At 43.7% G+C, this 13537-nt stretch overlaps 1 protein-coding gene across 2 annotated transcripts in view; it reads left to right on the forward strand.

Annotated features, from left to right (window-relative positions):
* FAM124A (family with sequence similarity 124 member A) overlaps positions 1-13537 on the forward strand; it is a 76528-nt gene that overhangs the window by 51530 nt on the left and 11461 nt on the right. For both annotated transcript variants that reach the window (XM_054015143.1, XM_054015142.1), the window contains exon 3: positions 6580-7319. In XM_054015143.1, coding sequence (XP_053871118.1) covers positions 6580-7319 — 740 coding nt within the window. The remainder of the gene's footprint in view (positions 1-6579; positions 7320-13537) is intronic.

Here is a 13537-nt window from a genome sequence, read left to right on the forward strand (position 1 = left end):
TCACATTTTAGCAAACTTCAGTCATTATTGACTTTGGGGAGATTCAAACCAGCAGCCTAGGGGAGAAAGGCTCTAAATCCCATTACTAATCCCCTGTGCTAACTGTCACAATTCCAGTTTACATAGTTTCCATTAATTTTTGCACCAGACTGATTTGCAAGCTTTGAATTGTAAACATGTAACACCCACAGAAACTCAGAATCCCATCAACCTCCCATTGATGGGGGTTCTTTGTGAAATTGTAGACACTATCTGGGAGTTCTATAATTTTGCAGTTCACTGTTGGTGTGTCTAGCACAGACAGAAATGAGCTGTGGAGGGAGGGATGGGGATGTATAGGAGGTTGAAAAATTGGTGTCGCCAGTCAGAATGAAACATGTCCCAAATTTGGGTTTGTTATGTAGAGCAAAAGGGTAGGCACACATATGTGCAACATGCTGCACCTCCTTCCAATTCTGAGCAACAGGTGAGCAGAAGAGGAGTACCACAAGTTTCTCAAAACACCTTGAGAACCATTACCCTGAAGTTCAGCCCAAAACCAATATGTAGCAGAAGCATAATGGTGTATAGGGAAGCAAACAGTGTTACCTCAGAGCTAGTGTTGCTATTGTGAATTTTGAAATAATTGTTATTTTTCTTAAAGTCCCAGCAGCTGGAGCCTTGTGAGGATCCTCTGGTTTATTTTTTTTAAAATTAAGTTTCTAGTCATCATTCTTGTGCCTCCTTTGCGCTCTAAAGGATCAAAAACAAGGAGACAAATAAAAAAGAACCGATATTTATGTATTTATTTAAATCTCATGGTTTTTATGCCAATCTCATAATTTTAGGGACTTTATTCATTTATTCTTTTTTAACCCTCGTGGTTGGCAGTACAGAGTGCTGCAGCAGCATATTGTCGTGGAGGATAACCAGGGAGGTGTGGCTGAGGATGGTGATTTGTTGCACTAGGGAGTGAGCGAGCTCATTGTCTCAGGAGTAAGAACTGAAGGAGGAGGTCGCAGTGCAGGTGAAGAATCTTTGACTCTGCATCAGGAGAGGGAGCTGGAAGCGCTCCACAAGGAGGTGTGTACGGGGGGGCTACAAAATATTTTGACTGCTCACCTTCTGCCACAGTGCAAGAGCACAAGCCCCCACTCCTTATTTTTATTTTTACTACAGTAGGCCCCAGAGGCCCCAGTGAGGGTCAGAACCTCATTGTGCTATCCAGACACCAAGTAAAATGTAGTTCTTTCCCCGTGGAGTTAACTTAGATTGTAAAGACAAGATGTAACAGGAGGGTGTAACAGGGAGTGGGGGATAAAAGATGAGGATAAGAACAGCCGTACTGGGTCAGACCAATGGTCCCTCTAGCCCAGTATCCTGTCTTCCGACAGTGGCCAATGCCAGGTGCCCCAGAGGGAATGAACAGAACAGGTAATCATCAAGTGATCCATTCCCTGTCACCCATTCCCAGCTTCTGGCAAACAGAGGGTAGGGACACCATCCCAATCCATCCTGGCTAATAGCCATTGATGGACCTATGCTCCATGAATTTATGTAGTTCTTTTTTGAACCCTGGATAATAATAGGAGACCTATGCACACAATTTGAAGGTTGAGTTTGGGTTGGGTTTTTTTAAGATATAATGATCTGGACAATCCCTACTGGCTCCTTGCCTTGCAATTGTGAGTTAGCAATTTAGCAAAGGAATGACAGAAGTGGAACTGAAGGGATTTGAAGGAAGGTGGGGTAGCCCTTAGCTCTGGAAGGGTGTTCCTCACAGAATGCATGGCATGAAAGGAAGTGTGATGTTATTAGCTGGTGAAGCAATCGATTGGGCAGTCAAGGCTGGCATTATTGGCAAAGTGGAAGAGGAAGGGAGAGAGCATGACAAGATGAGATACAAAAATGGATATGTAGGGAGGAGTTACGTTGTGAATGGCCTTAAAGGTAAGGCCATAAAGCTTGTATTTGACGTGATGGAGAAGGGGCAGGGACTTGGAAAAGGGGGTGATGTGGTTAGGATGACAAGCCAAGAAGATGATCTTGGCAGTAGCCTATTGAAGGGATTTGAGTGGGCTGAGGTTAGTGTCAGAAAAACCAGAGCAGGATGTTGCAGTCAAGGCAGAAATTCTAAAGGCCTTTGTGAAGGAGTTCACTCACCACAGGTGCCCTTGGTGGCTGAACTTAGGTGTGGCAGGCTCACTTCTTCTTTCCTGGCATGCCTGCTAACAAGCATTCCTGCAACGGTCTGCCCCTTTCTTGTGACTCAGCCTTGTGGCCAGGTCAGGTCACATATTCATATATATACCCCTTTCAGGGTATATAAAGAATCAGACACAGGATAGCCTGTTGAGGAACAGATTACTGCTCACTGCTCACACTTCATTTGTCAGAAGCCACTAACCTGGAGAGGGAGAAGGCGGAGCTGGTGAATCTGTTGCTGTGATCCCCTCTTGCTTGCTTTATTAGTAGTGTGTGATTTAGCAAAGGACAATGTAGTGCCACTGCCAGAGATGACCATTAACCACTTCTCTCACAGTGATCCATGACATGATGCAATTTGTTGATTAAAATAACTTTTCTACCTGTGCCTCACTGTACAGCTTTCAAGAAACACTCCAACAAAGTGTCAATATGGTAATTAGAGTTGAGCAAAACTTGGAATTTTCATCCCAGGGGAAATTTCAACATGTCAGGATTTGTTTGTGTCCCAAAAAAGGATGAAAAGACAAAATTTCCTGTGGAACAGAAATTCCAAAATGTTTTGGTTTTGGAAATATTTTTGATCCAAGTGAAACATGTCAACATTCCCAAAACGCAGTTTCAAGTCATTTCAATGTTAAACTGCATTTCCTTATGGTGGCACATTGTCTTATGGGATTTGTTATTCTGGAGCATGATGCGCCCATTTCCCTGCTATATGCCAGGCTCCCCAGGTTGGCCTGCATCTCCCATAGTGCACCCAGAATCATCTGATTCGCATGACTGAAATGAACACTTCACCTTATGGGACCCATACTTCTCCAGGGGGCCCAGCCTATAGAAGAGAATGAGGCCTAGAACTAAACTAATAGTAAAATGCAATTCAATGTTTTATTGACCTGTATCTCAATGAAAAAATTGGGGATAGTTTAAACAACACAATATTCATATTCATGTTGAACTGACCCCAAATGAAATATTTAATTTCAATTTTCCTGAGGGAAAAATCAAGAATTTTCAGCAAAATCAAAAATTTTCTATAGAAAGTTTTGATTTTTGTGGAAACTGCATTTTCTGTCAGAAAATCATTCCAGTTGAAAATTCCTCACCAGATATACTTGTAATAGCTGATGAAATAATATAGGGAAGATTGGGCTGCTGCCTTGCCATTATGAGACCTCCCGTTTCTCTGCCCAGGAAATAAACAAAGCAAACAGCAACAGAATATCAAGCTGTACCCGCGGAAAAAGAAAAATCTTGGATCCAGTTCTGCAGTATGCTGAGCACCCTGAACTCCCATTGAAGCTAATGGGCACTGAGGGCGCTCAGCCCCTGTGGGATCAGGCTCTCGGTTTGCTAACTTATCTCAGTTCAAAGTCTTCCAGCTGGTGGTAGTAACACAAGTTAACAGAAGTTAAAACATATATAAATATTATTTAAATCTTGATAATGTTTCCCTTTTAGCAATTTTAATGTTTCTGCCACCCCAAAAGGAAACAATTCCCATCTGCCATGGGAAAAAATAGAACAGTTGTGAGAACTGTACGGTTTAGGTTCAAATAAATGTTTCAGCATTTTGTTGGTGGGTTTAATCAGTTGCACAGAAAGCCTAATATATATGCAGAACTTTAATTTGCCTCGGGCAAATTGAATTGCACTAACTTGAGAAGCAGTGACTCTTTCCCCGCCCCTTTCTTGATAAGTGCAAGCTGAAGTAGAAAGTCTTGCTAATAGCACAGAAGTAGTTCACACCATGTAATCAGCTTAGGAGAGGTTTCATCAAACTCCTCTCCTCATATTCCTGTTTACATTTTTCTTACCTTAATGAAAAGACTGGCTTTTGCAGGTATAAAGGTAGGACCAGTACTATAGTAGAAGTGTCCCTGCTAATGTAAAGTTGATATGGAAGCTCTTTCAGCTTTTATTAGTTACTCATTTCCTCCTTTGGCTTAGTTCATGGTTTCTTCTAGTTCAACAAAAGATGATTTTCTCTGGTGTATACGTAGCTTTAGCTACTAATGATGGCTTTCTGCTGTACACTGGTGGTCCTCTGAGGCTGTTTGTTTTAGCATCTTGTGCTGACGGGTACATTTGGTGATAGCTTTGGAATACTAATGCTAATGCTGGTTCTCACAAAGCTTGGCTTTTGAAAAATGCTTTAGACCATTCAGCACCCCTCTACCACGCTGAGTGACAAGAGGGCAGAAAGGCCAGGCTCAGTCATTTTTTTTATGCAAAGTAAGCAGCCCACAGGAATGGCGGCTCTTTGCTTCACATCCTTCTGCCCAGGCTTCTTACAAAGCTGTAGCCATCTATTTGCATAAATATCAGGCCTGTCCCTTGTTGCAGTCTTTGTTACATAAATGCTATCAAAGGAAATGAAGGGAGAACAGATTTGAACATCTTGCATTCCGCTCTTAGAAAAAAGTGTGATTGTATAACTAATCCACATTATTTTCTTTTTGGTTTTATTAGTGTAACTCTTCTGCCAGGCCAAGTTGATAGCAGCAAGGGCCGGGTTCAGTACATAGGGGTCCCCTCTCAACAGCGTGACACAAAACCAGCTCGAGCCCCCACCCAGGGACCTGGGAAAATCTTACACACCCCTGGGCGCCTCAAAGAGGCAATACTTCCCCTCTCGCAAGCACAGAGCCTCGGTGTAGCAGAAAATGTTTAAGAACATGAGGTAAACGACATAGCTTTAAATTGGGAAAACACCACAACTAGAGTGCATAGACCAAACCATGAGCGAAGACCCACCCCAGCAAATTGGGCCGTGTCCTTTCCCGTTGGTTCTTGGGTCCAGCAATCCAAGAATCACCAAAGTCCTAAAAATCCAACAACCCCCAAAGTCTCTGTCCCTGGTCAGTGCAGCCCCAGAGTTCAAAGGGGGGGGGCGCGCAGGGTGTTAAGGGGCCCCTTACGTGATCCGAGGCCGACCGGCCGCCTCTCTGTGGGGTTCCGCCGCAGCCTTCATCACGAGCCGCTCCACTCCACCAGCCGTCCCGTGAGCCGCTCCTGCCATCCCACGAACTGCTCTGCTCTACCAGCTGCTCCGCTCGGCTCCGCTCCGCTCGCCATTCCTTGGGCCGCTCCAACCATCCCCGCAAGGCTCCACTCTGCTAGCTGCTCCTCCAGCCATCCCCGCAAACTGCTCCACCAGCCGCTTAGCAATATAGCTTCAGGCTCCCCCACTAGTTAACACAGCAGTCAGTGATCTCAGCTCTTTTGTGATTTTAGCTCTTTTGTGATTTCAGCGAGTAGTAGGGGAGCCCCAGTGCTGGAGCACTATTGTCCCAAAGTGAATTCAGCTCAGCAGCCTGTAACTAGACTCCTAATGGAATCAAAGCTAGCTCTGACATTCAACAAGGGGGGGGGGGAGGAGGAGGAGCAGCAGCAATTGGTTTCAGGCTCACAAAAGGGGGCCCACACCACCAGGTACAAATACCTGCCCCCAACCTCTCAATTCACTAGGTTTTGTAATCCATGTCCCTTGTCAAGCAAGTGCTACTTAGTTAATGGTGAGTCCTTCTGTCATACAACAGTTCCACTGGCCTTGATTCACAGAATCAGGGTAACAAAACTTTATTCTTCCTGCCCCAATAACAGAGAAACTGCGGATCCCACACCAGCCGAAGTAACCACTTTCAGTTGCTGTTGTCTCATGCCAGGCGGGTGGGTGTGCTAAACACCCACTCTACATCATAGAGATTCCCTCATGCGTTTGAGTGGTAACAAGTAATTTTTGCCTGAATGACATTCGGCTTTTGAATACCATGATGTTTGTACTACTTCCTATTACTAAGCAGATACATCTTCACTAAGTATATAAAATCTTCTGATACTTGCCTTCAGGCCCCTTGAATACTCGGTGGGAAACGCTAATGGCAAGGTGATAGAATAAAATTCCATTGTGTAAATTCCATGCACAAAGCCGGGTGGCACTAATTAAAACAAAAACATGGAATGAACAAGCCAGATATCCATTTTGATCCTGACCATTTTGTTTGTTGATTGTATCACTTTCTCCCAATTCTTTGCTTTTTGCCCTTCAGACTGTAAACTCTTTGGGGCAGGGACTGTCTCTTTCTACACTGGAATGTATAGTGCCTAGCCCATTTTGAGTAGTCTAAATACTAGTTTGTTTTCTGTTAGGTTCTTTTATTTATGGCTATATTTACCTCTAGATATTGCTGACTATTGTAGGCCAGCTTGATATAGAAAAATCACTGTAACTGACTGTCTTAGAGGGACAAGTGGCATTCAGCCACCCGAGATTGAGCAATGACTGAATAATGTATTTCTCCTTCATAATCTACATAAATCACGACACAATATGAGGAATTGCTAAATAATTTTTAAAACCTAATACAGATTTTGTTTTTATACTATCAGGTGAACTTTCTGTGGAAGGCAATCAGGACCCTTTCCTTGTTAGTATACATATCATTGCAGACCCTGGTGAATCCAAAGTTCTCCAGCAAGCCATTGATAAACTGTTAGCATGGATCCATCCAGACCTCCAGTTGTTCCGAGTCTCAGAAAGACGGGTCTCAAGGAAGCACAGGAAGTCTGGTAAGGCTGCTGTTTCTCAGCCAGCCCTTGCAGTCATTCTGTTTCTGCAGGAGGAATATGGAGAAGAACCAATCTTACAGCTCCATGAAACCTTTCAGAGACCACCTTGGCATTACCACCATACAGAACGAGTGCAAGGCAAGTTCCTCCCTTACATGCCATGCAGTCAGGACTTCTTCACTTTGGCCCATGGGACCCCTTTGTGGGCCATCCGCCCAGTGCATTATGGGAGAGAAATTATCCGCTTTGCCATATACTGCAGGAATGAAAACTTTATTGACATTATGAAACTGTACCAGTTAATCCTGAAAAGACCGGTGTGTCAGAAAAAGGCGGACTTTTGTGTCTTTCCTGTCTATTCTAACATGGATATAGACATTCAGTTCTCTTTAAAAAGACTCCCTAAGGGCCAGATTCCAACCCCTACAGAGTCAGCGGTGCTGGAATTCCGAGTAGAAGATGTTGGACAGCTTGTTCCTCTCTTGCCCAATCCTTGTAGCCCAATCAGTGAAGGCAGGTGGCAAACAGAAGACCATGATGGGAATAAGATCCTCTTGCAGGTATTCTCTAACATCTCTAATTTTGTATGTGATGAAACAGAAACATATTTGCTGATTTGTACAAGAATGCTAATTTGTCCCAGAACAGTAAATAAAGGGTGGGGCTTCCATAACAATATTCTGGTAGGCAGACCCAAGAAAATACTGCTAAAAAGAGAGCTTATCAAATCTTTGTGCATGTAAAAATATATAAATCAATACAGCTGTAGGTGATCCCATGATGTTCATATATCCCTTAGCCCCATGTTAGGCAATGAAGAGATTGAGATAAGCCAAGTGTGGAAAAGGGAAAGATTGTGAACTGATAGCTAAAGATGCACGTTTTTGCAGTTTTTATAAGAAACATGAATACCCAGACCACACATTTTTATAAAATAGCTATTAGTGACTAGCTCTTTATTAGAGGTAAACAGAATTTTTGATGGTACAAATTATTTCCTTACATATGTAACCCTTCTGCCCATCTAAGGCTTGGTCTACACTAAACCCCCAAATCGAACTAAGGTACGCAACTTCAGCTACGTGAATAACGTAGCTGAAGTTCGAAGTACCTTAGTTCGAACTTACCTCGGTCCACACGCGGCAGGCAGGCTCCCCCGTCGACTCCGTGGTACTCCTCTCACCGAGCTGGAGTACCGCAGTCGACGGCGAGCACTTCCGGGTTCGACTTATCGCGTCCAGACAAGACGCGATAAGTCGAACCCAGAAGTTCGATTGCCAGCCGCCAAACTAGTGGCTGGGTATAGACGTACCCTAAGTTGGCAGCAACAAGGGCCGGGTTCTGTATCTAGGGGTTCCGTTTCAATAACGCAATGCAAAACCCGCTCGAGCCCCCACCCAGTGACCTGGGACAATTACATACCACCCCCTGGGTGCCTCTAAGAGGCAATACTTCCCCTCTCGCAAGCACGGAGTCTGAGTGTAACAGAAAATGTTTAATAACATGAGGTAAACGACATCAGCATTAAATTGGAAAAACACCACAAACAGGATTCATAACACAAACCATGAGCAAAAAAACCCACCCCAGCAAGTTGGGCTGTTCCCTTTCCCTTGAGTTCTTGAAACCAGCAACCCAAGGATCACCAAAGTCCCAAAAGTCCAACAACCCCCCAAAGTCTCTGTCCCTGGTCAGTGCAGCCCCAGAGCCCGGTGGGGGGGCAGGCAGGGTGTTAAGGGGCACCTTACGTGATCCGAGGCCGACGGGTTCCGCCGCAGCCTTCACCACGAGCCGCTCCACTCTACCAGCTGTCCCGTGAGCTGCTCCCGCCGTCCCATGAACTGCTCTGGCAGCTGCTCCACTCTGCTCACCGACCTGTGAGCCGCTCAACTCTGCTCCACTTCAGGAGTCCCTTGGGCCGCTCCCACAAGGCTCTGCTCTGCTCTGCCAGCTGCTCCTCCAGCCGCTCCGCTCACCGACCTGTGAGTCGCTCAGCTCCACTCCAACCATCCCGCAAGGCTCCACTCTACTAGCTGCTCCGCCAGCTGCTTAGCAATATAGCTTCAGGCTCCCCCACTAGTTAACACAGCCTCAGTGATCTCAGCTCTTTTGTGATTTCAGCTCTTAGCGATTTCAGCTCAAGGTAGGGGAGCCCCAGTGCTAGTGCACCATTGGCCCAAAGTGAATTCAGCTCAGCAGTCTGTAACTAGACTTCTAATGGAATCAAAGTTAGCTCTGATATTCAACAGTGGAGCGAGGAGGTAGTGCAATTGGTGTTTCAACCCCTCAGAGAGGGCCCATACCATCAGATACAAATACCTGTCCCCATCCTCTCTCCATTCACTGGGTTTTGTAACCCATGCCCCTTGTCAAGCAAGTGCTACTTAGGTAATGGTGAAGGACTCACTCAGTCCTTCTGTCATACAACAGTTTCACTGCCCTGGATTCACAGAATCAGGGTAACAAAACTTTATTCTTCCTGCCCCAATAACAGAGAAGACTGGGGATCCCACACCAGCCAAAGTAACCACTTTGAGTTGCTGTTGTTTCATGCCAGGCAAGTGGGTGTGCCTATGCAAACAAGATCAGCCCCTGGAGTTCTTTTCCACACTCGCCAAAATTCACCACCAGATGTCAGGGTAGAGCTCATCCTGACTCTGCTTACACATATATATATTAAAACACTGGGTGACCAACTGCACACCTCAATAGATGGCCCAGGAATCTTCTTGTTCTGCAAAATAGCTATCAGACCCAGAAAAAAGGAGAAAGAAGCAGAGAAGCAACCTGAGCTGTTTAGGAGACATGCTCCCTGCAATCTGCCTTCTCAATCTTATCTCAAGCTGCATGTACTCATAGACAGATTCTGTGGAGAGTTTGGTCAATAGGAGTGGAAAGGTCGTGAAAGGCACAGTACCCATACTGTATCTAAGGCTGCTTAGAGTCACTTCAACATATGCAAGTGAGTTAAATAGAATAACAAATAACAAGCTTTCCAAAACTGCACTCTTCATCAAGATACAGTAATTCCTCACTTACGGTTGCCCTGGTTAACATGGTTATGTCGCTGATCAGTTAGGGAACATGCTCGTTTAAAGTTGTGCAATGCTCTCTTCTAACGTCGTTTGGCAGCTGCCTGCTTTGTCCACTGCTTGCAGGAAGAGCAGCCCATTGGAGCTAGCTGGTGGGGGCTTGGAACCAGGGTGGACCGGCAGCTCCCCTATCAGCTCCCCGCTCCCCTAAGTTCCCTGTGCTGCAGCCACCCAGCAGGCTACCAATCAGCAGTTCAGCTGTCCCTCCCCCGACTGCCATGTGCTGCTCCTGCCCTCTGCCTTGGAACTGCTCCCCGAGCCTCCTGCTTACTGTGCAGGGAAGGGGGAAAAGGGGGAGCTAATGTCAGGGTGTCCCCCTCCCCCCTGCACCCCACTTACCCCTTCTCCATATAGAGCAGGGAGGGGACACGACTGGAGAGAGACAGAGAGAGCTTGGGGCAGCTGTGTGTATATCTATATAATATATAGTTTTTTGTCTGGTGAAAAAAATTTCCCTGCAACCTAAACACCCCTCCTCCCCCATTTACATTAATTCTTATGGGGAAATTGGATTCGCTTAAAATAGTTTTGCTTAAAGTCGCATTTTTCAGGAACGTAATTACAACGTTAAGTGAGGAGTTACTGTACACACAACAGGTATGTTGCTCCACAGTTACATTAATGTACATTGTGGCTTTTTGCTTAACCATGTGCCTCAAAGCCACTGTTTTACTAAAGAGGTTTTCTGAGGCTTAACCTTTTATTCTTAAATATTTTCTGATTTATATTTCTGCTCAATAAAAATAGCCCCCACCCACTATTAATTTGCACTTTATTTTCAAAAATCCATGGGACAGATCATCCCCTAAATCCACATGCTATTAATGCTAATAGGGCTAAGTATGTGTGTCAAGGAAAGTTAGACCCTCACATGTAGAAGAATGTCATCATTCCGATTTTAAAGTGGGGAGGTTGACAGTGAATGTTCTTTGTGAAAGGTGCCCCTGCTACTGAAGTCCTCTATCTACAGAACAGGTACCATAGGTTTGATCCTTTTCCTTGGTGGAACTTAGGATGCTGACAGTTGTGGGAAGTTCTGCTTGAACTTGCTGAGCAACCATATCTCCTTCCATCCTCTGCACACTTCTGCAGTGTTGGGTGTGCGCAGACCATCTCTGCAATGTAGCAGCTGTGTGCCCGTAGCTCTTCTCTCTGGCAAGATCACCACGCCACGCACCTCGCTATTGCAGATCCCACCTAGGCTGTAGCTCTACCCCTTGCTCCACTGGCAGCAACGGCACTGCCCCATATAGGTGCCTCAAGTCTGACTGCAGCTGAGAAGGCAATTTGCTCTTCCTGACCATCCAGTCCTTGGCCTTTCTGCTGAGACTGCCACTAATTTTAGTTGTTGGACTGGTTTTTGTGATGTGGACTGGATAGGCACTAGGTTGGGATAATCAGTTCATTTCAAAATGGCCACAAACTACCTTGATGTGGTAACCACTTGTGATCACCTTCACTTACTGCTTTTCTTCTATAGACTAAAGGGTCCATATCCCATTAGTAATCTCTTGAATAGTGAAATTCTCTCTGATTCCAGTTTTTAATAGTGAATCTTCCAACTACAATAATTTACAGCATAATGACACTGAATGAAAAACATTTTAATGTCTTTGCTTAGGATACTGTACAGGGGTTTAAACATTCCATGGCTATTGTCACAGTATCCGTATTAATTTTCACCTCCCATCAGAATGACATTCTAATATTTTTCAGCTTGCATATAGGTTTGTGTTATTAATAACAAGAATATTTTTGATTGCTACATACTCAGATTGATTATCTCCACATGCCAAAAGTATCACTTATACCCACCAATAATAAATCTATACTTCAGAGCAATAAGAAAGCATTTAATGTGACTGGGATTTTAATATACTTCAGCAATGTGACCTACGTGTATCTTGTGGTATACTTACAGGGGTTGGGACTCCTGCCAACCAGTAAGATTGCTCCATCCTCTTAACCCGTTCTGCAAATGCAATTATCAGGGAGCTTAGATTAAGTAAGAGCAAGAAAAAAAGCGTATTAATGGATGAGTCTGGCATTTGATATCCTTTGTTTGCAAAGATAACACCCTCCAAAAATGTTTTGTTGTGGCATCTTTGCTTTGTCTGTCCTCAAATTAACTCAAACAGCCTGATCTTATTCCAGCTGAAGTCAAGGGTAGATATGTTGTTGGATTTAGTGTGAGCAAGATTGTCTGTGATCAGTACTGGTTCTGTCATTATTTTCATATGTTGAATTTTTACAATGTATGTAGTGGTTCAGTAAATAACTGTCAAGCATTTCAGTGTAACTCCCAAAAGTAAATCTGTGAGTGCAGAGGTATTCCACCTATGTAAATGAAGGCATTCTGTATGGCCCTGATAAATATGTACAGTACAAAATATTTAAAGACAAGAAGAATTATGGTTACTGAGCTAAATGAATATCAAATAAGTTGTACTATTTAAAAAGGGATCAAAAGCTTATATATGACAATTTATTTGTTAATCCAGTAAAAGGTTTGCCTTTATCTATCTTGCCTGTCTTCTTCAAAACCAGCATAGCTACAAACACTTTGAGATAAATAGCAGAGTGCATTTCCATTTTCAAAGTCTGAGCAATTACAGTTAAAAGGACAAAAGGGAAGAGAGGGGAACAAACTAACTAGAAATCAAAGGAGGTGTAAAGGAAATAGAAAGTCAAGGACAGCCCCCCAAAAAGGTGGGGAAGTGCGACTTTTGCCAAACAAAACTAAAGGATGGTGATTAAAGAAAAATGTGAGACATCTTAAATTAATGGTGCAAGTGGATAGAACAAATTTGATGAACAGTGAAAGGAAAGGAAGGCAAGGAGGGATTTTGACTGGACAGAAGGACAAAAAGAATAGCCTTTACAAAGTTTCCTTTAATTTCTTAGTGTGCTGAAAATTAGAGAAACAAGGTGGGTGAGGTCATATCTTTTATTGGACCAACTTCTGCTGGTTAAAAAGACAAGCTTTCAAGCTATGCAGGGCTTTTCTTCAGGTCTAAGAAAGGTACTCAGAGCATCATAGCTAAGTACAAGGTGGAACAGATTATTTAGCATAAATAGTTAACACCTATTTCAAGGGACCATTCAAGGTGAAGTGTCCTCTTAACACTCCTGCACTCATAAAACAAAAAACGGGATTAGTGGCTTATAGATTGTTGTACTAAGCCATAAATCCAGTGTCTTTAGATTTTTAGTATCTAGTAAAGTTATGAATTTAAGCTTCATCGTTTGTGTAGGTTTCCTTTGAGGACAAAGACTGAGAGGTCATATATGGAGCGATCATTTTGTGAAAAGTGTTGCCCCATAGGTGATGTGGTATTTTTATCTTTTATTTTTATCTTTTATTTTTTTCTGAGTGAGTTCATTCAAGAGCATAGTGATTGTCTGTTTTCACTCTCATCATTTTTATTGGGGAATTTAGTGCACTGGATGAGGTATACCACATCTTGTGATAGGCATGTGTTGGACATGTTGCTGAAAACGACAAACCGTTCGTATAACAGTGGACTCAACAAGACATGTTTAATTACAGATATAAGAACTAGGGTGACCAGATGTCCTGATTTTATAGGGACAGTCCTGATTTTTGGGCCTTTTTCTTATATAGGCTCCTATTACCCCCTCACCCCCATCCCGATTTTTCACACTTGCTGTCTGGTCACCCTAAT

Source organism: Malaclemys terrapin, chromosome 1 (genome assembly GCF_027887155.1).
Source record: "Malaclemys terrapin pileata isolate rMalTer1 chromosome 1, rMalTer1.hap1, whole genome shotgun sequence".
Lineage (NCBI taxonomy): Eukaryota > Metazoa > Chordata > Testudines > Emydidae > Malaclemys > Malaclemys terrapin.